We start from the raw sequence: 26,160 nt of genomic DNA on the forward strand, positions 1-26,160 counted from the left end.
CTTGAAATATCAAATAATTTCATGCTAATCAATCGGTAAAGAGCCGTAAAACTGACTTCCCGTCATTTTTCCGCCGCCATTCAGGAATTTGTCAAAATTTCAGGTATCCAATGAAAGATTGTTCTTCTCGTGCCGAAATACCCCCAGATACCAAGTTTCGTGCAAATCCAACGATATGCAACCTAAGTATCCACTTCCCGCTCGAGGCCGCCATTTTGACCGCCGCCATTTTGAAAAGGACTTACTTTTCTGGAAAACCAATGCCAGAATCGTTTTTCTCATCTCGAAAAACCCTAGGATTTCGAGTTTCACACCAATCCGTCAATAAACAACGGAGATGCCAAATTTCCGCCATTTTGAACTTTGACCGGCCGCCATTTTGTCAAAAATGAACATTTTGACCTGCGGTTTGCGCCAAAAATTGTCTTTTTTATTATCTTTCGAATGAGGTATCACAAAGGGGGGGTTGCTACTTGAAAAAAAAAGTTGCCCCCCGCCCTCCCCTAGGGGGGCCCCCAAACAAATTTTGGGGAGTGCCAAAAAGTAGCTTACTTTGACCCAAGAACATCCCCCAAAATTCGTTTTTCTACGTGTAGCCGTTTAACATATAATCAGCCGTCCCGGGACTTTTGCCGCACCCTGTATTCAATGTCTTTGCTTTTTTGGGTATTTGCGGATTTGTAAAAGTTGTCGAATTTAAAAATTGAAAAATTGGCAACAATGCATGTTAAAATTAATGCGACATTAAAAACATGGTCATTTCCTAAAAGTGCGCAATTTTTAGAGAATCTTCATTAAAACTGCAACTTCGTAGCTCAATTTTAATGCCACTTACGGAATTTGCCCGTTTTCAACTTGGCAACGCTGTAGCGCGCGGGAAAAATTTCGGGCAAACTTGCCAATGCCCGAAAAACTCGTGTCTTGTGATAGGGAACAACATATCCAACTCCGGGCAAAATCCAAGCGTAGGGCAAAATCGCCGATCTTGAATAACCCTTGCCCTCCATTTTGATCAAGCCTGCTCAAGCTGTGACTGGGCGAAAATCTCAAATAATGGACATTTCAGGGTGAAAAAAGTTGAAAAATCGAGTTCATCCTTGCCCCTGGAAGTTGTGTTTTCTGAAGTCTGGACGGTTTCTGAGATCTAAAATCGTCGTGGACCTAATTTTTTCTAATTTTTTTTACCACAGTTTCATCTAATTAAATTTCAGCTATTTGTGACGGTCGTGAGTTTCAAAACAAAAATGCAACACCTGCCGTCATCTTTGGAAACGGAACCAATAAGCACAAGATACCCTAGCTTCGCTGATACCCTCCAACGAAATGGCATGCATGATTTCATTTAAAAAAAATTTCTAAATAAATTGATGGAGGGGGACGGTCTTGAGTTCCCAAGTGAATAGATTTACTACTTTCACAGTGATGTCGTCGCGATTCACGTAAAACTTCAACCTGGTAAAGATACATCCTCCCGCATAAAGGCATCCCTGGACAACGCTGACGCCGATTAGATTACGTGTGCGCTACTGACACGCTTTTTGGTATGAGCATTTATCTCGATGAGTCTAGCTGTGATGGTCGTGAGTAAATTTTTTCGAAGGCTCTTATCTGCTTGTGAACGAAACCTTATGAGGATTTTTTATCTTCTATTTTTTGTTTTACAATGGAGAAACGACTTGGAATTTTTAATGATGTGTAAGTTCTTGAATAACATTTTATTCTTTGAGTTCTATCATCGCAAAGCAGGAACCATGGTGCCGGGATGCGTGACGGTCGTGAGATCGGCACTGATGAAAGGGTAAAATTTTGTCAAAAACCGTGGATAGTAGGCAATTAGTGTATTTTCCGAAGGAAATACACTATTGCGTTCTCCCCTGATGTCAGACCTGGACCAAAGACCATGTAATGAGCATCGATCATGGGTCGTAGATTACGAATATGCATGCCGTTTGAATTCATATATATATATATATATATATATATATATATATATATATATATATATATATATATATTTATGTATGTATTTCCGACTCATCGTGGTTTTTCCGATTTTTGCTTGGTTATATTTCCCCCTTTTTAAAAAATTTCCGGGTGGAACTTTTTGCGATGTAAAGTAGAGGAACAGGACTACCATTCTGCGAAAAAAACAGAGATCGAAATATTACATTTCGAATGGTGGGGGCGAGAAGTGGGGGGAGGTTCAATTTTGTGGGCGCGATAACTCGCGCAAATTAAAAGCTTTCCCTCCGAAATTTTTACAGAAGGAAGATCTTACTTAGTCCTAGGCTGGTATTGAATTTGAGCGAAATCGGTCGAGCCGTTTAAAAATGGCGAGCTTTGAAAGTTTTAGGCGGGGGGTGTGCGGCAAAAGAGGAGGGAAGCCGCACAGTGGGTCACGACCTGAAAATTGGTGGACAAGACGGCAATGTTGTCGCACAGTGGGTCACGAACTGAGAGTTGGTGGACAAGACGGCAATGTTGTCGCACAGTGGGTCGCGAACTCAAAATTGGTGGACAAGACGGCAATGTTGTCGCACAGTGGGTCACGAACTGAAAATTGGTGGATAAGACGGCAATGTTGTCGTACAATGGGGTCACGAACTGATGAACTGATAATTGGTGGACACGATGGCTATATTGCCGCACAGTGGGTTACAGACTGATAATTGGTGGACAAGACGGCAATGTTGTCGCACTGTGGGTTATGGAGATTCATCCATCGTCATTCAAGCTTGCCACAGCGTTTGTTGACATTTTTTCATATCAGACATTACATGAGGATTGATGTTGCAATCTGGCGACATGAAGTCCTTATTCGAATAATCAATGCCTCCATAAGTGTAAACGTAAATCTAACCTCCAAACATTGATAACTCCCCACCCCCGCTCTTCCCTTCGGAAAATACACTCTTCCCGCGGTGGACGCGCGGGTCACTTAAAAGACAGAACAACTGAGGCCGGACACTCAAACTAAAAAACGCGCGCGAAGCGCGCGTCCTGGGGGGGGGGCGAGGCCCCCCAAAAACCGGCGCGGAGCGAAGCGGAGCGCCGGTTTTTATCAGGTCACTTTTCAGAAGAGAGTGTTTTCTTCATATTTAAGTCAACAAAATAGGAGTAGAACACTTGTATATGCTATTAAAAAACCAGGGACAAAAATGCCCTCTCTTCCAAATTTTAATTCAGAGTGTATTTTCCTTTGTGACCATTCGTATTGAATTTACGCAGGTCAATTGCAAAGGAGCTCGGCTTAGAAAAGTTATTGGAGTTTTCGGGCAAACAAGAACTGGATCTCCCATACCCATCACCGTCACGTCCAACCTTGATCTATATTCATGATTTATCTGACAAGCATATCATCGCATCTTTAAAAAAGCTGAATGTCCCTGTTGCAAAGGTCTTTTCGTAAGTGATCTACTATTTTCAATTGTTTTGCACGAAGGTCTGATGCAACACCTAAGAATATGCATTTTGTTTTAACTTCTCAATGGCTTGTTGTACACATTTCGAACTCTTGAATACTAATCTTGAAGGTATTATGAGTCAGCATGTTGCAGGGGATTTTTTGTTTTCTGCTTCCTTTTTGTTCTTATAGGTCTTTTCTTGAAAGATATTAATTAACTTCCTTGCTTTTCTCTGAAAGGCTGCATAACGTTTGCGCACACTTTTCTTACCGATAACGTTTGCGCACGCTTTTCACGAATATCATTTGCGCACACTTTTTACCGATAACGTTTGCGCACACTGCACTATTTGGCAACGCTTCAATGATGCGTCAGTAGTATCGCTTCGTGATAAGACAATTCAACGGACGGATAATTTATAAACGGACAAGGGGAAATTTTCATTTAAATAAATTCCAATAAGCAATCAGAAACTCAGAAACTCTGTAATTTTCAGGTCCATATCGAGATACGAATTGGTTAAAACAATAATTTCATCATCTTTTTTTGTTGATCATTCCGTTTAGTGAACATCTCATCATTTTGCACGGATTTAATTTTCAAAGACACTATATTCTGAGCGTTAAAAAATTGTTGAGAGGCTTCGTAGACATTCGGATGATGATAGTAAAACTCCCCGCAAAGCTTGCTGTTAAAGCTTTCAACGCCATTTGTTGTCGTGCAACGTCGCACTATGGTCCCATAGCCCGATTTAAGCGGCATTAAATCAGATATGTATGTTTATACCTTGCAACATGAGTTTTCAGGGGTTTTTTGGGTCGCTGAGTGCAAATATGCCAACATTTTTCAGAAAAAAATCAATTTTTAACATTTTTACACTTTTTTATAACTGCGGTATAATTTGTGCAAAAACCTTAAATTGAGGCGGAATTCCAATGGTTCCGCAGTGGTGTAGTGGACACCGTGTCCAATCCGTAAATCTTAGGTCCCGGGTTCGATCCTCGGAGGAATTTTTTTTTTTTTTTTTTTTTAAGCTTCACAATTAAATTTTACATTGGATGGACTATAATAAGCTAAAAGTAGAATTTCGTCGAACACTACTGTCAAGGGAACTTGAAAAAGACAGCTCAGGATAATACTTCAAAGTTTCATGGCTGCGGAGGCCTACTTTCAAGTTCCACCGATCAGCCGTTTGAACTTGTTTTCGTCTGCCAAGCTGAACTTAAGCTTAAATATATCCATTTTGATAGACTTTGTGTTTGATACATGGGTAAACGTCAAAAAAAAACTTTTGCGGGACCTCAAAGCAGCTTCCTAAGACGATTTCATCGCTTGGGAGCCTTACTTTCAAGTCCCACCGATCAACCCTTTGAACGCGTTTTCATCTGCCAAGCTAAACTTGAGCCTACATGTATCCATTCTGATAGATTATATGTTTGAAACATGGTAAAACGCCAAAAAAAACTTTTACGGGACCTTTAAAGTGGCCTCCCGAGGCGATTCTTCGCTGTTCTTGAGCATAAGTTTCAATTCCTTCCGATCAGCCCCATCAACTCGTATTATTCTGCCTGGGTAAATTTAGGCTCTAAAGGATCTGTTTTGATAGAATATGAGAGTGGAACATGATAAAATGCATGGTCAATGGCATATGATAGCTAATAGTAGTGACTGCTAAGAAACGCGAAAACGTCATTTTTCATGAGAAATAACTTGAGGCTATGGTGGACTATGGTTCTGCCACTCAGACTAAAAGGTAGTCTAGAGTCATGACAATAACTTCCGAGTAAAATTACGAGGTGCTCAGAGGTGCAAAGTATATTTTTTGGGTCGTACTTTTGCGATTTTATTGAAAAAAACTGACTATGTCTGAAGGTTAATCTAGAGCATTAGACATGATAAAAAAGAATTGTTTCAGCATGGAACATCTAGAAATTACCTTATATTTTGTAAATCAAATACCCAAACACTTTCAGTTATGGTGAAACAACGAAAACAAGCCCTTAAACACAGCACTGCCGCTCGGTAACTGGAAGCGTACTCAAAAGTACTCCCCAGGCTTGTCACATCTTTATTAGTGTTTCAATTTAGATGATATTTTACAGGAGTCTGCTTTACAGTATGTACTATCGATTTACGTCTTGAAATCGAACTTTTTCCAAACTTCATTTTTCCGATTTATTGCCGCTTAAATCGGACTATTGGACCATAGTGCGTCGTAAGTGAGAGGACTTGCCCACACATCAGGTGGGAACAATGTAGTATCAATGCAATTTCGCCGGATGTAACTATCAATGAGAAATTGAGAAACGCCGTTTACATTAGGTGTGGTTGCGCCCAGTTCATAAAATGCAGTAGGAACATCATCGGGGGGCAAATAAGATAAGGAAAAAAATAAACGTAGCCACTGTTGAAGTTCCAGTTGCTCTCCTTTTTTTTCCTTCCGGGTGAATGCGTAGCGTAGCCTTGGATATTTTTGAATACGCCGCCACCAACTTTGACCAAGATGAAATCTACAGCCCCTTATTTTAACGGTTGAAAAAGCATGTTTAGCGGAATTGTGAGCTGCAGATTCAAAATCAAGAAGGAGAAGCTTAAAAGGTGACACGCGTAGCATCATTGCAGCGTTGCCAAATAGTGCAGTGTGCGCAAACGTTATCGGTAAAAAGTGTGCGCAAATGATATTCGTGAAAAGGTGCGCAAACGTTATCGGTAAGAAAATTGTGCGCAAACGTTATGCATTGCTCTGAAAGTAAGATTCTTAAATCAAATCAAAAGTGACTGTCAAATGTGGTTTCCTTGTCATAATAGCTATCAAATTGTAACAGTAGAATACTGCAGAGCCGCTGTGTACTGGAGCGCTGCTGAAATCAATCCTTGAACGCTGCATTCCTAGCCTTTTTTTCGTCGAAAGTGACAACGTAGTGTGAACCAAATGGCATTTTTTAACACGGTGGCTTATGGAAGAATTGCAGGCTGCAAAGTTTCTGGAATTTAGTCAATTTTAATTGATACGTGGTCTGTCCGGAAAGTATCAAGGCTTTTTAGATTTTGAGAAATCGAGCTTACCTGACATTGTGGCTTCAATCTCCTCCAAAGAACTCTCCGTAAGACACAATGCACTTGTTCCAACGATTTTTGAGCTCTTCAAAACCGTCCAAAAAGCACTCCTTTGGGATGTCCTTCAGCGCTCTCGTCGTATTCTCTTTGATGTCATTGATGGAGTCAAATTGAGTCCCTTTCATTGGAGATTTCAGCTTTGGAAACAGCCAGAAGTTGCAAGAAGCTAAGTCTGGACAGTATGGAGGATGTGGAACCAGAGGAATACCGTGCTTTGCCAAAAACTGTTGCACAAGACAGGAGGAATGAGCCGGAGCTTTTTCATGTTGGAGCATCCAGTCACCGCTTGCCCATAATGCAAGGCGCTTGCGTCTGATAGCATCCTGCAAACGTCATAAAGTTTCCTGGTATGCTTCTTTAGTGATGGTTGTACCCTGGGGAGCATATTCGTGATGCACAACACCCTTGTAGTCGAAAAAAAACAGTGAGCATGACCTTGATGTTGCTGCGACTTCGCCGTGCTTTTTTGGGGTGCGGCGTCCCGGGTGCGATCCATTCTGGAGACTGTGCTTTTGTCTCAGGGTCACAGCCGTAGACCCAAGACTCATCCCCGGTTATGATTTTCTTCCAAAACTCAGGATCATTCTCAGTGGTTGCCTGTAACCCGTCGGAAATGAAAAGTCGCCGCTCCTTTTGCTCAGCTGTCAAAACCTTTGGCACAAATTTCGATGCCACTCTACGGAGCCCGAGTTTTTCAGTTAAAATTTCCGCAACGATAGTCCTCGGGATATTTAGCTGCTCTTCCAGTTCCCGCACGGTTAACCGACTGTCTTGGGCAATAGCTTCCCGAACTTTTTCCACGTTATCGGGAGAATTCGTCGACGAACGTCTCCCGGGCCGCAGATGACTAGCGACTGTTTCACGACCCGATTTAAAGCGATTATACCACTCATAAATATTGCTCTTGCTCATAGAATCAGTGCCGAAAGCTTTCCGAATCATTTTCGTGGTCTCCTTGGCAGTTTTTCTAGATTAAAGCGAGATTTAATACAAATTCTCTGATCTTCACGCTCGGTCATTCCACGAAATAAAAAAAACGCGACGATAGCACTTGTGACACACACACTTTGATCAGTTGATTGCAATCGACTGATTAAAGGTGTGAAAGCCCGATTGTGTGGCTGCATTGAAAAGGACATGGGCAAAGTCCAACCCAAGTTTCAGCTCATTATCTGCATTACATTCCGAGATAATCAAAAAGTCCTGATACTTTCCGGACAGACCACGTATTTTATTGCGAATTTTGGTGAATTATTCATGTTGAGGAAAGTCATAAGAAGTTCTCGAATGTATGAAACTCCCGGGTTTTATGCCAAAAATTGTGTGCAAATACAGAGTGTAGCTCGGAGCCAGCATGCATACGGCATCGCCAGTTGCCGCACGCTAGTGTTAGGAGTACCGGACGAAAACGTGATGTCATCGGCGTTCCAGTGCACAGTGACTCTATTGTATTGAACTCTATATGATCGTAACCTAACTAAGGTAAGGCCGTCTTTTGCTTGTGTCCCCATTTTGTCCTTATAACCCTGGAATTATGTACTTCAAAACAATTTCTATTATTCAACTCAAATATTGGTTGTGCAAATGTGATCTGTATTTAAATGTCATCTGTTCATGTTTCTAGGAAAGATGTATCTCATGTCATCCTAAAAACCAGTGAGAATACATACTGTGAACCTGCAATGATTATTTTAGAAGCAATTTTAATGGGAAAATTTTTGATAAGTGTAAAATGTAAGTAAATTAAATTCCATTTTTACTTCTACTTCAGAAGCATTAGATGGAAAAGTAAATAGAGGAAAAAATTTCCAGCCGATTTTGTATTGCTATTTTGTGATCATTCAGGTGGCGAGAGGCTGTGAAAAAAGCCTCACCCACCCCCCCCCCCCCCATTAAAGGGCGCATATCCCATTTTTAGCTTCTAATAGCTTCTGCTCCGAAAGTCACTTATTTGATCTCAAATCAAAGCTATTGGAATTCTGTTGGGCTCTAACGGCCCTTTTTCTACTCACGACTACTTCTTTCTCCCAAAAATTGCGCCCCCCCCCCCCCCCCATATGACGTGTAAGGGGCCATCCACAAATTACATAAGGCACTTTTTCCGATTTTTAGACCCCTCTCCCTCCTGTAAGGCACTCGTAAGGCTAGTCTAGACCCCCCTCAATAATGAGCTTGTTCAGCAATTCGTAATTCTTGCATTTTTGGAAACTAGAGAGTGCACAGAGTTCACAGGAATTTTCCCCGATTTTTTTGAGCAATATTAACCCACGAAATACGAGTCCAAAAGTCCGTATTTTGGGCTCCCATTTAAACGCGCGCTGCTTGGCCCATCTCAAAATGGCGCCCATTATCTCCGTCCGGCGGTGGCCACACTTTTGACCCGGCGTGCCAGCGAGGTACCTCTGCATGCCTCTGCCGTGTGTGGGTCGTGTAAACAAACGAAGATTGATAACACAAATGATCCAAACAACTCGAAATCTCTTAATTTGAATTAATTTAAATCCATTTTCGACTTCAACCAAGCATTTGGCAATAATATTCATCGTATTCCACAACCAGGAGCCACGGCCTATCGGCTCATTTTAAGGTGCATTCTGAAAATCAGTCTTACAAGTCCAGTGTCCAAATCCAGACTTTCTTCTTTTACTTTTTTTTGACCATTCTCTTTTCATTTTCGCCTCAAATCAAATGTTTTGCAGTTTCTTTGTCTTAGGTATGTGGTCCTGAATTCATTCAAGAGTTAGAAGTTCACCATTTATTTAGTATTATAAGCCTTTTGACCTCTCAAGCTTTACCGACATGATCTCATGTAGTTCAAGGTTTCTTTGGCCCAAACCAAGTGATTACACATCTGATGTGTGTCTTATGGCTCTTCAAAGAGGGTTATTCAAAATCGGCGATTTTACCCTACGCTTGGATTTTGCCCGGAGTTGGATATGTTGTTCCCTATCACAAGACACGCCTTTTTCCGGCATTGGCAAGTTCACCCGAAATTTTTCCCGCGCGCTACAGCGTTGCCAAGTTGAAAACAGGCAAATTCCGTAAGTGGCATCAAAATTGAGCTATGAAGTTGCGGTTTTTACGAAAATTCTCTAAAAATTACGCACTTTTAGGAAATGACCATGTTTTTAATGTCGCATTAATTTTAACATGCATTATTGCCAAATTTCTGATTTTTAAATTCGACAAATGTTACATATCCGCAAATACCCAAAAAAGCTATCTTCAAATTTGAATAAAAAGTTGTCTAATCGATAGTTCGTTTGATTCCGCATCCATCGATATATTATAGCTCGCTGGGAAACTTTTGGTTCGCGGGATATCATCATTTTTGTGAACAGCTTTATGGAGCGACGACGCTTTTTGAGTCCGGGCGGATAGAAATTTTAGCCTCCAAAAACACCGGGTAGCATTAATTCCATGGTTTCCTATGTAATTTTTGGCGCTGAATCCGAATTTGACCATTTCATAAAAAAATTGTCACCAAGATGTTGCCAAATTTGGCAAAAATTGCTTAAAATCGGCCTTTTTGGCGGATTATAGCCTGTGACTTGCCAGGAGTTGATCAGACGACAAAATTGGTTATTTCCACAGTTAAAACTCGTTAAACTATCTACAAGCTGAGTCAAATTCTTTCTGCTCACGGTAAAATTAAACGCGCGACAAGCAGCAAACTGAAAAAAAGACACCAAAATTGGCGCTTTTTGCGGTTTTTGTCGTAAGTTTCTTGTTTTCCGATTAAGAGAATGTTTCTTGACTATACTAATGAACAACATGAGCAGAATTTAATAAAATTTAACAATAAAATAAGATTGAACATATTCCAATGTTGCCAAGCTTAAACAAAATACTTCAATTTTCGCTGGTTTTTTCGATATTATTGTCCTATATTCTTTGTTCACATCTTATTTTTAAATTTTATAAATGTATCTCTCTTGCAAAATAATACACTTCTGTAGAATAATTTAATTTTCAACTTAGATATATACTAATAACTAGGGTATTTAGTTCAGAGAGGAAAAATTCATAAAATAGTGAGTTTTATCGAATCGTGTCAATAAACCACATTTTGAAACAATAATGGAAAATTTTCTGCTAAAAATTAATGAATAAAATGTTTTCCTCAGACTGACTTCATTAAAACAAGACAAGACGCATTGCAATATTGCCAAAATTACGTACAAATCGTTGAATTTTGGCGGTATTTGACCGTTATTATTCATTACCCATATTTAGTATACAATTTTATTTTATAATTCTGAGATAATGGAGTTTAATAGAAAAAAGTAACGACACCAAACTGAAGAAGACGCCCAGGAAAGGACAATAAGGGGCTTAAAAGGAACAAGGGCGCTCCAAATTACTGAGGACCTGTGGGTCGACAAAAGGGACTATGGCGGTTAGGCGTCGCGGGGCCCGAGAGACCGCTGTTAAAGCGGCTCTTTATCTATATATGTAACAATACAATAGTTTGTCGTTACACTTGGCGTAATTCAGATTTTCCTAAGAAACATTCTCTTAATCGGAAAACAAGAAACTTACGACAAAAACCGCAAAAAGCGCCAATTTTGGTGTCTTTTTTTCAGTTTGCTGCTTGTCGCGCGTTTAATTTTACCGTGAGCAGAAAGAATTTGACTCAGCTTGTAGATAGTTTAACGAGTTTTAACTGTGGAAATAACCAATTTTGTCGTCTGATCAACTCCTGGCAAGTCACAGGCTATAATCCGCCAAAAAGGCCGATTTTAAGCAATTTTTGCCAAATTTGGCAACATCTTGGTGACAATTTTTTTATGAAATGGTCAAATTCGGATTCAGCGCCAAAAATTACATAGGAAACCATGGAATTAATGCTACCCGGTGTTTTTGGAGGCTAAAATTTCTATCCGCCCGGACTCAAAAAGCGTCGTCGCTCCATAAAGCTGTTCACAAAAATGATGATATCCCGCGAACCAAAAGTTTCCCAGCGAGCTATAATATATCGATGGATGCGGAATCAAACGAACTATCGATTAGACAACTTTTTATTCAAATTTGAAGATAGCTTTTTTGGGTATTTGCGGATATGTAACATTTGTCGAATTTAAAAATCAGAAATTTGGCAATAATGCATGTTAAAATTAATGCGACATTAAAAACATGGTCATTTCCTAAAAGTGCGTAATTTTTAGAGAATTTTCGTAAAAACCGCAACTTCATAGCTCAATTTTGATGCCACTTACGGAATTTGCCTGTTTTCAACTTGGCAACGCTGTAGCGCGCGGGAAAAATTTCGGGTGAACTTGCCAATGCCGGAAAAAGGCGTGTCTTGTGATAGGGAACAACATATCCAACTCCGGGCAAAATCCAAGCGTAGGGTAAAATCGCCGATTTTGGATAACCCTCTTTGAACTTTGACCGGCCGTTATTTTGTCAAAAATCAAAATGGCGACCAGCAGTTAGCTCGAAAATTTTTATTTCTTTATCCTCTTTCGAGCGTACAAGACGCGGAAGTATTTTTAAAAATTCGAAGACTTGACCAAAAACGCTGTTCGAAATACTTAAGCGTCCAGTACGCTCGAAGGTGTAATTTTTATCAGAAATAGTATATCAGAAGTCAACTATCTTGAGTTTTTAGGACGATAGAAATATTGCCTCAAACTTCAAAAAATCAGTCGACTCGCTGAAGTGTATCCTATTTGCGCCTGAACAGTGTTTTCAGTCAAGTTTCCGAATTTTTAAAAAATACTTGCGGATCTTGCACGGCAAAATGTTCGGTTTACATCAAAAGCAGTGTGTCAGGAAGCTATTATCTCAAATTTTCGGGTCTCTAGCGTGACTGCTTCGTCCCTAAAAAAATTCATCAAATTTTCAAAAATCTTAATTATCGGGATCGCAAAGAACCCCGCGCAGAGCATGGGGGTCAGTTGCTCTCTTTAGAAGTCGACGAAACTTTAATAGATTGAGATAAAGATCATAATTAAGGGAAAGCCAAAAAATTAGCTCATTTTTGCGAGTAGAAGCCGACATATTCGCGATTGAACTCGGACTATTTTCTGTGCGGCGGAGGTAATTGGGCCCTCCGCGTCGCCTTACCTTGCTGGAGCATTTCGGCCAGGAAACCCCCTCTCCCCACCAGGTAACTACGATGTCGCATTGTTTCCACTCACTCCTTTCATTAGGGCGCTCCGTTCGGGCTGTGCGATATGGAGTTCTCTGCTTCTCGCACCTCGCACGTGCCGAGAGAGATATACATGAGAATGCCATTGAGAATAACATGAGGAGCGCCGCGCCGCCTTTCATATCATAACAGATGCAGCAGACCGATCCCTTCTCGTACCGGCGCCGCCGGTCGGTTGAATCTGAAATGTAATTGTTGAAACAGAAGTGACAGATGCGGGGAGATGGAGGGAGTACGGCATTCGCAACGGCCGAGCGTATAAGCACCTATCACCTACCTACGCGTGAGGTCTGATCGAGAACGCCGAACACGAGAGGAGAGGGGACTCGGATCCGCTATGCTGCGGCATGAATCATGCCGCATGATAGAAAATAGTCCAGATTCAATTGCGAATATTTCGAATTCTACTCGCAAAAATGAGCCAATTTTATGGCTTCCTCTTAATTATGAACATTACATCAATCTATAAAGTCTCATCGACTTTTAGAGAGAGCCACTGACCCTCATGCTCTGTGCGGGGTTCTTTTACAAATAATATGCAATTCTGCATCAATTAAAACTTTTACGATTTACGTAGTTCTGGCAACATTGCAATGGTCATAAATGAATTTGGCGCATTAAAATCATGGGGATACCTCAGTTTCAAAACGTAAAGTTGAGATCAAACGGCGCTAGCTCGTTGTTCAGGTAAAAAAACGTGATTTTTTTGTAAAATTCGAAACTTTAGTGGACAATGCCACCGGAAGGAGTTAGAATTTCGGAAAAAGAAATAACACAGGTCCGTTTGTACTACGAGAGGCAACTTTTCTGATAAAGCCGTCAAGCGATTTCGAAAACAAGTGTTTTTCGCTCCTCCCTAGGGTAGCTAGCCTTACCCTGGAGCCGTCCTCTTTAGCCCAGGCTTGGGATCCGTCGCGCAACGTGCGAAACGACAAAGACAGATAATGTTACAAAGCATTAATTTAGAGACCAGAAGTATCGTTAAATACAGGGTGTCCGGAAGTTAACGTACTTAACTTTCAGGATCGATGTTTCGGCTCAAAATATGACTCCTTTTTCCTGTACACATATACCCGAAAACGCTTCATAATTGAGCTATGCGCTTCCGAAGTTGCCATTTTTCTTCTTTCAAATTGATGTAACTCCTCGTTATTTTGTCGTAAGTAGCTTAAACTTGATGTAGGGGGGGGGGGGGGGTATTTTTTAGCGCACGGTTTATTTTTCGAGTTTTTAAAGACGTACGTACGTCTTCGGGAAATGACGTAACAAACATTCCCGAATTTTAAAATTGCGATAACTTTTTTGGTAGATGATATTTGGAAAAACGGATTACACCACGTGAAAGAGCGAGAAAAATCAAGGTCTGAAAATCAGTCAACTCGCTGAAATGTATCCTATTTGCGCCTAAACAGTGTTTTCAGTCAGGTTTCCGAATTTTTAAAAAATACTTGCGGGTCTTGCACGGCAAAATGTTCGGTTTTTATCAAAAGCAGTATGTTAGGAAGCTATTATCTCAAATTTTCGGGTCTCTAGCGTGACTGCTTCGTCCCTAAAAGGATTCATCAAATATTCAAAAACCTCAATCATCGGGATTGCAAATTTTACAAATAATGTGCAGTTCGGCGTCAATTAAAAATTTTACAATTTACGTATTTCTGGCAACATTGCAATTGTCATAAATGAACTTGGCTCATCAAAATCATGTGGATACGTCAGTTTCAAGACGTAAAGTAGAAATCAATCGGTGCTAGCCCGTTGTTCAGGTGAAAAAACGTATTTTTTTGTAAAATTCGAAACTTCAGATGGACCGTGCCACTGGAAGGTGTTAGAATTTTGGAAGAAGAAATAACACAGGTCTGTTTATATTACGAGAGGCAACTTTTCCGATATAGCCGTCAAGCGAAGTTTTTCGCTGCACCCCAAGCTCCCCCCCCCCCCCCCGTAAAAACCCAGTCCGCTCAAGGCAAAGTAAACAGTCTTGGTATCATGGATTGATAATGGATTTCTGGCTTGAAGATTGATAGACAATGGAAAATTGAGCTAAAACGGTGTCGATTGATTCACGTCGATCGATTCACCTTTTCGTTTTTCGATCGAATCGACACTGGTTTTTTTAATAATTTGTCAACCGAAACGGTGTCAGTCGAATCGGTGTTGATCGTTCATGTCGAACGAATCAGTGTTGATCGATTCGTGTCGATTGACACCGATTCGACATCGTGAGGAAGAAGGACCAAGAAATTGTTATGGAAATCGAAGGAAAGAAAATAGACATATGTGCCCTCGGTGAAACTAACGGGAAAGGAGCCGGAAACACAATGTATACCGTGTGTCCCAAAAGTACGGTCCACCCCCTCTAAAATTTTACCTAATTTATACTCTGAAACTTTGGGTACGTTCTTTGATCAATGTGAGCTACTTTTAGGGCGCCCCACAGAAAGGGCTGCGGATCCCAACTTTTTTTTCAGATGGCAACCCCCCCCCCTCCCCCTTGCGATATTGTAATTAAAAGAGGATATAAAAAAAAATTGCGCTAACCGCAAGTCACCACTTTTACTTTTAACGAAATGGCGGCCGTTTAAAATTCAAAAGCATGGCAAAGCAAAATCTCCTAAGATTCGGGTGAAACTTGGTGACGGGGGTTTTTTTGGCACGAAAAGCCCGGATTCGGCATTCGTTTTTCGAAAGAGCCCATTTTTTCAAATTTTCGTTTGTGGGGAAACTGCAAGTTTTTTACCCATGAATTTGCAATAAAACAGGAATTCAGGGGTTATTTGGCACGAAAAACTCAATCCAGCGTTAGTTTTTCTTATCGTTCGTCTCTTCCAAATGGCAGGCACTTACGAAAAATGAGGATGTGAGCCATTGTTCATCAATTTTCCTTAAAACTAGTGCCGAATTTGGTTTCCTCGTGTCCAAAAACCGCCGAGAACTAAGTTTCACTCGAATCCAAGGAGATTTTGATCTGCCATAATTTGAACTTTGACCGGCCGTCATTTTGTCAAAAATCAAAATGGCGACCAGCAGTTAGCTCGAAAATTATTTTTACTTTATACTCTTTCGATTAAGGCATCACAAATAGGTGGTTGTCGTTTGAAAAAAAAAAAATATGTTAGTGGCCGCATCCTTCTCAATGTATGGCCCCGAAAATTTCGAGGGGCCTCAACAATAGCTTTCATTGATCCATGAACATGTCCAAAGCATCGTTTCAAAATATACATCAGGTAAAATTTTAGAGGGGGTGGACCGGACTTTTGGGTGTGGTTGATTTGTCTTTTTCTACAGGGATTGATGACTCCGTTGAAAACGGCCTTGTCTTGGAATGTGAGCATTATGAAGTAAAAGGAGTTGGTTCTCATTCAGGTTGTGATGCTCCACACAAAGCCAGACTGAATTCATACCGCCTGGTAAGTTTTTTTTTTTTTTTTTTTTTTTTTTCTTTCTTTCTTTTTTTTTCTTTGCTACAAATGTGGTCTCTAAAGGTATAAGTGGAAGGGAAGGGGGCACAATAATGAGAGTAGATGATTTCGAACAGCCTAGAAACCTCGAATTTGGACTGCATTTTCCAGAAAAATCCAATAGATTTTCAATGCTGCAAAGATTGTGCACCACTGAGCAGTAAGAATTAAAGCATGGCCAGGCATAATTTTTCACCAAGTTTTCAGCAATGCATGTTGACCATATTGAAAATATTTTTGTATGAATTGGCAGTAAAATATTAGTGTTGGGTGTTTAAACTAAAATCAATAAAGCTTAAGTAACTTCCTGTCCACCAAACAATCATAAGAAACACAAGGCCAGTCCATAAATCGGCCATCATGAGGCGATAATTAGAGTGTGTTTTCACAAACAATGCCTCCTCCGTTTATACGCAGCACTTAAAATGAGAATTATTGCTGCCGAGTGTTAATCCTGGATGGCCAGTTTAAAGCCCTCTGTCTCCAGAAGGAGCTGCCTGCTCTGTAGTTTGTGAGATAGGCTCTTGGAGGTATGATCTTGGTAGACCTGACTGTAGTGCCTTCCGTGCCAAAATTGTAAAACTGACAAAACAAAAAAATTAAAAAATTTATTCTTGACATTTTAGCTCTGGGTTATGATTTTTTGGGATAGTAATACTGAGCACGTAAGCCGCGGGCTTGTGCTAATTAACAACTAGCTGTATGCCCGGCCTGTTAGCCATGATGGTTTTATCAGTTAAGATTGGGTTGTATAATTACAGGGTTATCCAAAAGTCACCTACCACCCCTGTAACTTTTTCCCTAATTAAGATAGAGGTTTGAAACTTTGGCAATGTTCCTCGGTCTAAAGTAGCAACTTTTTGGTCCCCCCAAAATTTTTGAGGGGCGGCCCCTAAGGGGGCGGGGGCCAACTTTTTTTTCCAAATGGCAACCCCCCTTTTGTGATGCCTCATTCGAAAGATAATAAGAAAAGAAAATTTTTGACGCAAACCGCAGGTCAAAATGTTGATTTTTGACAAAATGGCGGCAGTTTGGCATCTCCGTTTTTTATCGTCGGATTGGTCTGAAACTCAGAATCCTCAAGTTTTCCGGGACAAGAAAAACGACTCTGGCATTAGTTTTTAGAAAAGTCAGTCCTTCTCAAAATGGTGGCAGATTAAAATGGCGGCTTAGAGCGGGAAGTGGATATTTAGGCTGCTTATCGTTAGATTTGTATGAGACTTGGTATCCGGGTGTATTTCGGCACGAAGAGAACGAATCTTTCATTGGATTTTTGAAATTTCGAAAAACTAAAAAGTCGGTGAATAAATTACGGGAAATCCATATCACCGGCCATAACACTGATTTTTCCGCCGCCATTTTTAAAGTATTTAGTATTTCAAAAATCTAATGAAAGATTCATTTTTTTCGAGCCGAAAACCACCAGAGTATCGACTTCCGTGCAAATCCATCGGTAAACAGCCGAGTTATGGATATCCCGTATTTTTTTCGTCGCCCTTTTAAAGTTGTTCGAAATTTCAAAAATTCAATGAGAGATTCTTTCTCCTCGTGCCGAAATACCCCCGGATACCAAGTCTCATATAAATCTAACGATAAGCAGCCTAAATATCCACTTCCCGCTTTAAGCCGCCATTTCGAAAAGGACTGACATTTCTGGAAAACTAATGCCAGAATCGTTTTTCTCGTCCCGAAAACCTCTAAGATTCTGAGTTTCAGACAAATCTACCGATAAGGAACGGAGATGCCAAATTTTCGCCATTTTGAACTTTGACTGGCCGCCATTTGGTCAAAAATCAACATTTTGACCTGAGGTTTGCGCCAAAAATTTTCTTTTTTTATTATCTTTCGAATGAGGTATATCAAAAGGAGGGTTGCCTTTCGAAAAATAAAGTTAGCTCCCGCCCCCCTTGGGTGGGGGGGGGAGGGCGCCTCAAAATTTTAGGGGGACCAAAATGTTTCTATTTTAGACCGAGGAACATTGCCGAAGTTTAAAACTTCTATTTTAATAAGGGAAAAAGTTACAGGGGTGTTAGGGGACTTTTGGAAAACCCTGTATAATGTTGTACAATATTACAAAAGTTAAATGAGTTAACGCGATTCTTAGGAAAATCAGCTGTGACGGATTGGAATTTGCCAACACAGACTGTGTGAATAGGTAGGATACCATTGAGTACAATAGAGTCGCAATGTACTGGAGCGCCGATGAAGTCAATCCATTAACGGGCCTTTCCGAGCCGCTTGTGCTCCGAAAAGTGTGAACCAAGTGTGAACCCAACGGCACTTATCATCATGGTGGCTTATGGCGAAATCAAGAACTGCTTGTGTTTTTTCGACTTTTCTAATTCAATCATCATTAATTTTTGCAAATTTTGCTGCAAAAAGGTAGTCAAAGCCATAGTGAATCCATTAATGTATCATACTCTTGAATAATATTCAAAAAGGGACGTAAATTGAGACTTAAACCAAGTGTGAACCGACCAGCATTTCTTATCACGGCGGCTTACAGGAAAAGCAACAACTACTTGTGTTTTTTCGACATTTTTTAATTCAATCGATATTATTTCGTGCAAATTTTGCTATTAATAGATGGTCAAAGCCATAATGAATCCATTGATGTATGTTACTGTTTAGTGTGGGTAATATCTGAATAAGCGAACACTCGGTTAAAACGATATTCATATTTATTATAAAATAAAAAGGGAATGAACACGACACGGTAACACTGGTATCACAACCTGATGATCCGCTGACGTCATGACGATTATGGTCACCTGACCCTCTGAGGGCAGTGTTGCCAACCTGTGCTGGGTAACCAACCCAGGCTATCCAACACCTCCCCGTTTTCAATTTCTATTTTTTTCCTTACACTTTACTCCCTTTTGCAAACACAAACGAAGAAATTGAAGGAGTAGAGCCCAAGTCAAAAATATTCCAGAGGTGTATGATTTTCATCAGTGAAATTTAAAATTATACATGAAGAATAGTTTTTTAAAAGGTTTAACAGTTACAATTGAGGAATTAGAACTTGTACACTGACAGAAAACTGACACAGTATTTATTCGATTAATTTGAATTTATGGAACCAATCAATTTATGACGTTTGATCTCAGAATTTGGTTGAAGTTATAATGCTTATGAGTTCACATAGATTTGAACGATTTGCAGTTCTGAAATCGACAAATATTACTGAAATTAACTGTATTTAGTCATAGGCTGTGGTTAACATGTATTAGCCAGGACATTAAACAACTTTCCAATTGATTTGCAATTCCGAAATCAAATGAGATGTGAGAGATTTGAAGCATTTTTGTTCAGAATCCCATGAAGTACTTAAATCGCAGTTACGTAGAGAAATTGAAATTAGACAACTATCAAATGATTTGCAATTCCGAAATCAAGAGACATATTAGAGATTTGAAGCATTTGTGTTCAGAATCTCATTGAAGTAATTTAATCGCAGTTATGTAGAGAAATTGAAATTAGACAACTATCAAATGATTTGCAATTCCGAAATCAAGAGACAATTAAGAGATTTGAAGCATTTGTGTTCAGAATCCCATTGAAATTATTAAATCGCAGTTATGTGGATTTTATTGTTAAGTATAACATGACTTAATTAGATTGAGTAAACTAATTGTTAGTCACTTATAAATATGACATTACTTAGAATGATGAAGAGCACTTAAAATTAACATGAAATTTCTTTGAAATTTATTGCAGAATGAATCAGAGATACTACAGTTTACTTTGACGAGTGATTAGCTTTTTCCGGTTTTATCTCTAAAAGATGGAATTAGGGAAAGATCGCGTTGTACGACTTTATTTAGATTTTTGGTTCTGACTAGAGCATGCACATGATTCCTGGTGATAAAACCTAAATCTACGCAGGACTATAGACCTAGAAGAGGAGTAGTGCCAGTATTAACAACGGTGAAGTACAGTTTATGAATTTGATTTTGATTAGGAATTTTGCAATCTAGCACCACATACCCACATGAATCAATCTGAGCACCTCCGTAGCCTAGAACAACTGAACGATTGGGTAAAATCACATTTGTTGAATTTTTGATCAGGTCGAAAATTTGACGTGGTAAAACATTAACTTCTCCTCCCGAATCTAACTTACAGCTGACCGTGTTATTGTTAATGATTAAATTTTCCATCCAGCACTTATCTGTGGATTTGGAAATATTTGACACATTATGAATTTTGACAGACTGCTTAACTGACTCATCAAAATTAAATTGATTAGGCTGATGATCGATAGTTGAATGATCCTCAAGCTGACTGGATATAGACTGATTAGTAAAATGCTCCAATTTAAAAGTTGGTTGGACGGAGATTTCTGAAATGTAAACATAATCACTAGCATGAATATCTGAAATTTCAGTCGGATTAGAGATACTGTTTGGAGAACATGAGCACTGACAATGGACATTGACTAGATCAGCCGCTTTGGAATTAGCTGTAGAAGGTGCCATTTTATCATTGGAATTAGGTAACACAGAATTATTCCGAGATCTACACATAGAGGAAAAATGATTAAGACGCTTACAGTAATTACATTGCTTCTTGAACGCTGGACATTGGTTGATAGGATGGCTAGTCCCACAATTTTGGCAGTTGATCGGCTGTTTAGTTGTAGTTCCAGTACCTGAGCTGCAGCTTGGCTGTTGATTTCGGCTGTAATACGGTTTGCTGACCCAGTTGACCTCAGTTGTGGATGATGTCCCTTGATCGTTGATTTCCTTTGCCCGCAGTTTCCCAGACTCGACTGACTTGCATAGCTTGACCGTCCTATCGAAGTCGTATTCCTCTCCGAGCATGCGTTGGCGAAGTTCATAATTAGAGATGCCAATGATGATGCGATCACGGATGAGCGATGTTTTCAGCTCATCAAAGTTACAATTGTCAGCCAGCTTCTTGAGTTAGAGGAGGAACGTTTCAAAATCCTCACCGTCTCTCTGCGATCTTGTGAAAAACTGGTATCTAGAAAATACCACGTTTGTCCTGGTTTTGACATACTCATCGATAGCTTTGACTAGAAGATCGACAGTTTTAGACTGGTTACTAGTGAGAGCAAGGGAGTTGATAAATTCTTCTGCTTCGGATCCGATGAGGTTAAGGAAAATGGCCTTCTGAACCTCTTCGGATTTCTCGGTGATTTCGGCGCCAAGAGCGTAGTTTCTCCAATGTCTTTTGAACTTTTCAAAATTCTCTTTGATATTATCATTGATTTCCAGTGGTTCTGGCTTTGTAAGAAATTCCATTGTACCGTCCGAACAATGATTACCTTGCAATTAGTGAAGGTTGATAACGACACAGATTATCATGAACTTAGAAGAAATTGACCCATGTGCAGTTGAGAAATTAAAATTCGAACTTAATCGATAAACTAAAAGTCATTTTCGAACTTAATCGATACACTAAAATTGAACATTTTTAGCGAAATTACATGCCTTGCACTTAAATTCACTTAAATACCGAGCGCGAGGCCATGGTTGAATTTAGGCCTTTTGTGCCGGTTCACGACATGTTCACGACGCGCACCTCCGTATTTTTTGCTGCGCTTCGTTGAATCCCCGTTTACATCCTCGTTGCCATGTTTAGTGTGGATAATATCTGAATAAGCGAACACTCGGTTAAAACGATATTCATATTTATTATAAAATAAAAAGGGAATGAACACGACACGGTAACACTGGTATCACAACCTGATGATCCGCTGACGTCATGACGATTGTGGTCACCTGACCCTCTGAGGGCAGTGTTGCCAACCTGTGCTGGGTAACCAACCCAGGCTATCCAACAGTTACTCCTGGATTTTATTCATGCAGGGATTTAATTTCTGACTCATACAAAGTGTGAACCAACCGGCATTTCTAACACGGTGGCTTATGGAGAAGTCAACAACTGCTTGCGTTTTTTCGACTTTTATTAATTCCATCTATATTAATTTGTGCAAATTTTGCTATATTTAGATATTCAATGCCATAATGAATCCATGAATGTACGTTACTCCTGGATAATATTCATTTATGGATTCAATTTCAGACTTATTACCGGCCTACTTAGCTGGTTCAATGTGTGTGGACCTAGCCGACGAACGGAGCCGAGTCGGGAGTGGGGAGCGCTGAGCGCGAGTCTCTGCGTATGCGTCATCACCAGTCTCCAGAGAACTGGACAAAACAGCCTCCAAAAGTGACTTCAACAGCGATCCAGTACTTTGCGACTCTATTGTACTCTATGATTTATACATATGTAGGATAGGATTTTTCTTTTTTCTCCTTTTTCTCTCAATCTTCTTTCCCCTTTCATATACCTCTACCTTTTTAATTTTCTTTTCTCCTTTACTTCTATCTCCTCTCAAGAGTGTGTTTTTAGAACGTATCTCTCAGTATCCAAAAAGTGCAAACATCCGGTGTTGCTGTTGACCTTGATTATTTATCATATATGGTGTCCCAGACCACGCACCCGTATCAGGCTTTTTCCTCGGTTTTTTCGGAATTTGAATTTGATACTCTCGGTGGACCGTGGGCCAACAAGGGGGAGGGGTATCCCCCCCCCCTCCCTAGTGGGAATTTTGAAGATGGTGATTTTCTTGAAGCTCTCGACTAGTAGAATAAGATTTTTCTAGTTTACGCGAATTCTATCGTGGTGGCGGGGGGGGAGTAAGCCCCCCCCTAAACCCTCCCCCCCCCCCAAATTACTCAGAATTCCGACTTTTCCCATTTTTCTCGAAAAGGCTTGATTTTAGGGCAAAACTCCACGTAACCATTCTGAAAGCTCGTGAAATTTTGGTGCAGAAAAGTTTCAAGTGACTTTCGCCATCACCCGCGGTCCCCCAGTATGGGAGGGCTGAAAATGTCGCGCGAAAACGGCCGTTTCGCCGCGATTTCTCGCCAATAACGCGGAGAAGGTTGGTAATATCGTAAAATTGTTTATCCCTAAAATGATAGAGCATTAATTTTTCATACGAAGGGCGGCCTAACCCCTCGTGGGGGGGAGGGGACCCCCCCCCAGCAGTACCCGGGGGGGGGGGGCTTCAGGCCGTAAAATTTTGATTGCTTGCGTCGATTTCCTACTCATTCTAGCTCTCTGTGACATGATTCGACCTCAAACAACCGAGACAAATGGCTGGAATGGGTGTTCTAGTCACCCTTTAGATACGTGCGCACGTATTTCCGGCTTCTTAAAATTCTCTAATTTTTAAGGGATGATGACCTTCTTACTTTGCAAGATATTTTGACCAATTTTTTGTATTTTATACAAGTACACTTTGTCGTCAGAGCTCTTGGGCGAAAATAAAAATTGAAATTAAAGACAACAAATTCCGGGGGGTGGGTAAATCCTGTCCCCTCGATAATTCGAGTTGAATTGAATATTTAAGCTAAAATGGGTGTGGATAGTAGTGTCTCCCTAAGACTGGTTTGGTATTGACGTTAAGCAAAATCGGCCCAGCCGTTTCAGAATGGCGATCTTTGAACTTTCACGGAGGGCGGGGAGAGGGGGGCGGTCGAACAGTGGGCCAGGGAAAGAAAGCTTTTGGACAAATTAATCGTCGCCAAGTTGCCTACAGACGTAAAATTCTATGACTCCTCTTCCCTCTTTGCTTCCCGCGGTGAATGCGCCAGCCACCCAGAAGAAAGAACAACCAAATACGCGTAATTCCCTAAAAAAAACGGGAGGCTTAGAGGAGCCCCCAAAAACCGGCGCTCTGCTGCGGTTTTTTAGCGTTTACTGCAAAGGTGAAAGATTTTCTCACTGCTTATGATATGACAGTCATAAGAAAGATTTTAAACTATGTGTGGCTTGGAAGTCTCTCTCTCAAACTTACCCCACTGTCTCCTTTTGGTGCTTTCAATATTGGCCGGTCAGTCCCGGTCAGATCTGTTGTTTTTTTCCCCACTGCCTTCTTCTCACATCAGCCCATTACAAGAAAATCCAAAAAGTTCGGAAACTGCTGTTTTGAAGAGACTGAATAAGGAAGTGTCGATCGTTGTGACCTGAATAAGAAAATAGAAATCTGAAATAAATCTAAGATGATGTATTAGCTTTCGACTCAATTCAATTTTTTCTGCACCTTTAGATGGAATTTTTCGGTCAACTTCATTTTATCTCCATGCAAAAGTATTTACTTTAAGTTGAATCAGATGAATATAATATTTTGATGTTTGGTCTTGTTGCATGTTTTTAATCTTCTAGTTTCCTGGTCTGTTTGCTGGCGCCTTCTTTTATTTGGTTGGTAACTGGAGAGACTCTGCCAAAAGGGAAAAAATTGCCTCATTGATTTGCTTGGGGGAAGGCACAATTTTAAAACGGGAACCAGATCCAGAGAATATTCCTGAAATGGAATCAACCGTGATGTATCATGCAAAACCTAACTCTGCCATGGCGAAATGCTCCCATGTACTGTTATACAACGAAGAAAATGATGGACCTCAGATTAAATACCGGATGAATCATGTGAAGACTTTACCTTTAAAATGGCTCATTTCTTGTATCGAGACATTTTCTATTATCGATCCTGAGTGACAGTGATTACATGCAGTTTTTAAATAATGTTTATTATTATTTGGTTGCAAGGCAACTTCATACTTTGTACTTCGTCGGGTTGAAAGGCTGTCCCATTTCAAATTGCCTACTTTGAAGCATTCGAGCTGTATTCTCTCATTGCAAACATGAACTAAATTGGCCAATAAAATATATTTATTTTTTATTTCATAATATTCTTATCTTTATTGTTTGAAACGAAATTTAAATGGTCACACCTTAAATTACCTTCTTTTGAACTTTACCTGAAAGAACCCCGCACCATCCTTATGGGACCCCCCCCCCCCAGTTCCCAGTAAAACCTGATGAAACTTTGATATGTTTTTCAGCTAGTCATTCTGATCAAAAGCTCTCACGGGCCCACAGAGGCCTCATGTGCGGTTTTCGAGGTATTCGCCGTTTTATATGCGTGAACGGAGGTCCCGCCGGCCGGACCATTATGCGGCACTACTCGTACCCTTCCCTTCCAGTCCACTCTGGCCCCTCTCCACTTCTCCGCCATACGCATACTCGAGGCTCGGGCCAAGTTAGGGAAAATCAGCTCATTTCGCTGAAAAATCGTATGACTTCTGAACTGACGTACTTGTAGACCGTGGGCCAGCAAGGGGTAGGGCCCCCCCCCCCCCCCCGTGGGAATTCTGAAGATGGTGATTTTCTTGAAGCTCTCGACTAGTAGAATAAGATTTCTCTTGTTTACGCGAATTCTATCATGGTGGAGGGGTGTAAGTCCCCCCCTCCTAAACCCCCTAAAATTGCTCAGAATTCCGAATTTTCCCACTTTACCTTCAGAGGCTTCATTTTAGGGCAAAACTCCAGGTAACCAATCTGAAAGCTCGTGAAATTTTGGTTTAGAAAAGTTTTGTTTGACTTTGGCCATGACCCGCGGCAACCCCAAAATGGGGGGGGGGGGGGGGCTTAAAATGTCATTATATGTTAAATCCCCGCGAAAATGACCGTTTCGCCGCGATTTCTCGCCATTTACGCGGAGAAGGTTGGTAATATCGTAAAAGTGTTAATCCCTGAAATGATGAGCGTACATTTTTCATTCGAGGTACGACCTAACCCCTCGTGGGGGGAGCCCCCCCCCCCCCCCCCCCAGCGGTACCCACCCTATAAAGACCGTCAAGATTGGCTGCTTCCTTGAAGTAGCATTATGCGCGAACATGGGCGGCAAAATGAAAGCAACTAGCTTTTGTTCTGAGAGAACATCAATGTGGATTCTTGTGGGAGGTGACACGGGGGAGGGAGGTACATCCTCCTCCCCCTTGTAACGAGGCAAATCCCCCTTTTCTGCGAAGCAGATCCAGGTCATCAGAGGCACATACGTCCTCTGGTATAAGATAAGCCAACGTTACTGGAGGTGCCGGAATGAGCTCGCCGGGATTCTGGATTCGGGCGCCAATTTTTTAAAATGAGTTTGTAAGAGAGGAAGAATGATCAAAATCTTATGTCTCAAATTTCTTGGTTTATT

At 40.6% G+C, this 26,160-nt stretch overlaps 1 protein-coding gene across 3 annotated transcripts in view; it reads left to right on the forward strand.

Annotated features, from left to right (window-relative positions):
- Positions 1 to 24,863, forward strand: part of LOC109035667 (uncharacterized) — a 128,543-nt gene extending 103,680 nt beyond the window's left edge. Inside the window, exons 6-10 of one of the 3 annotated variants that reach the window (XM_072297173.1) lie at positions 3,229 to 3,405; positions 8,146 to 8,255; positions 15,964 to 16,085; positions 22,191 to 22,397; positions 24,342 to 24,481. In XM_072297173.1, the coding sequence (XP_072153274.1) occupies positions 3,229 to 3,405; positions 8,146 to 8,255; positions 15,964 to 16,085; positions 22,191 to 22,211 (430 nt within the window). In that variant the 3' untranslated portion in view covers positions 22,212 to 22,397; positions 24,342 to 24,481. Of the gene's footprint in view, positions 1 to 3,228; positions 3,406 to 8,145; positions 8,256 to 15,963; positions 16,086 to 22,190; positions 22,398 to 24,341 lie in introns of all 3 variants that reach the window. The other 2 variants (XM_072297172.1, XM_072297174.1) reach the window with 2 other exon arrangements.
- Positions 24,864 to 26,160: the final 1,297 nt, after the last annotated feature.

The sequence above is a fragment of the Bemisia tabaci genome, chromosome 2 (assembly GCF_918797505.1).
Source record: "Bemisia tabaci chromosome 2, PGI_BMITA_v3".
NCBI classification, from domain to species: Eukaryota; Metazoa; Arthropoda; class Insecta; order Hemiptera; family Aleyrodidae; genus Bemisia; species Bemisia tabaci.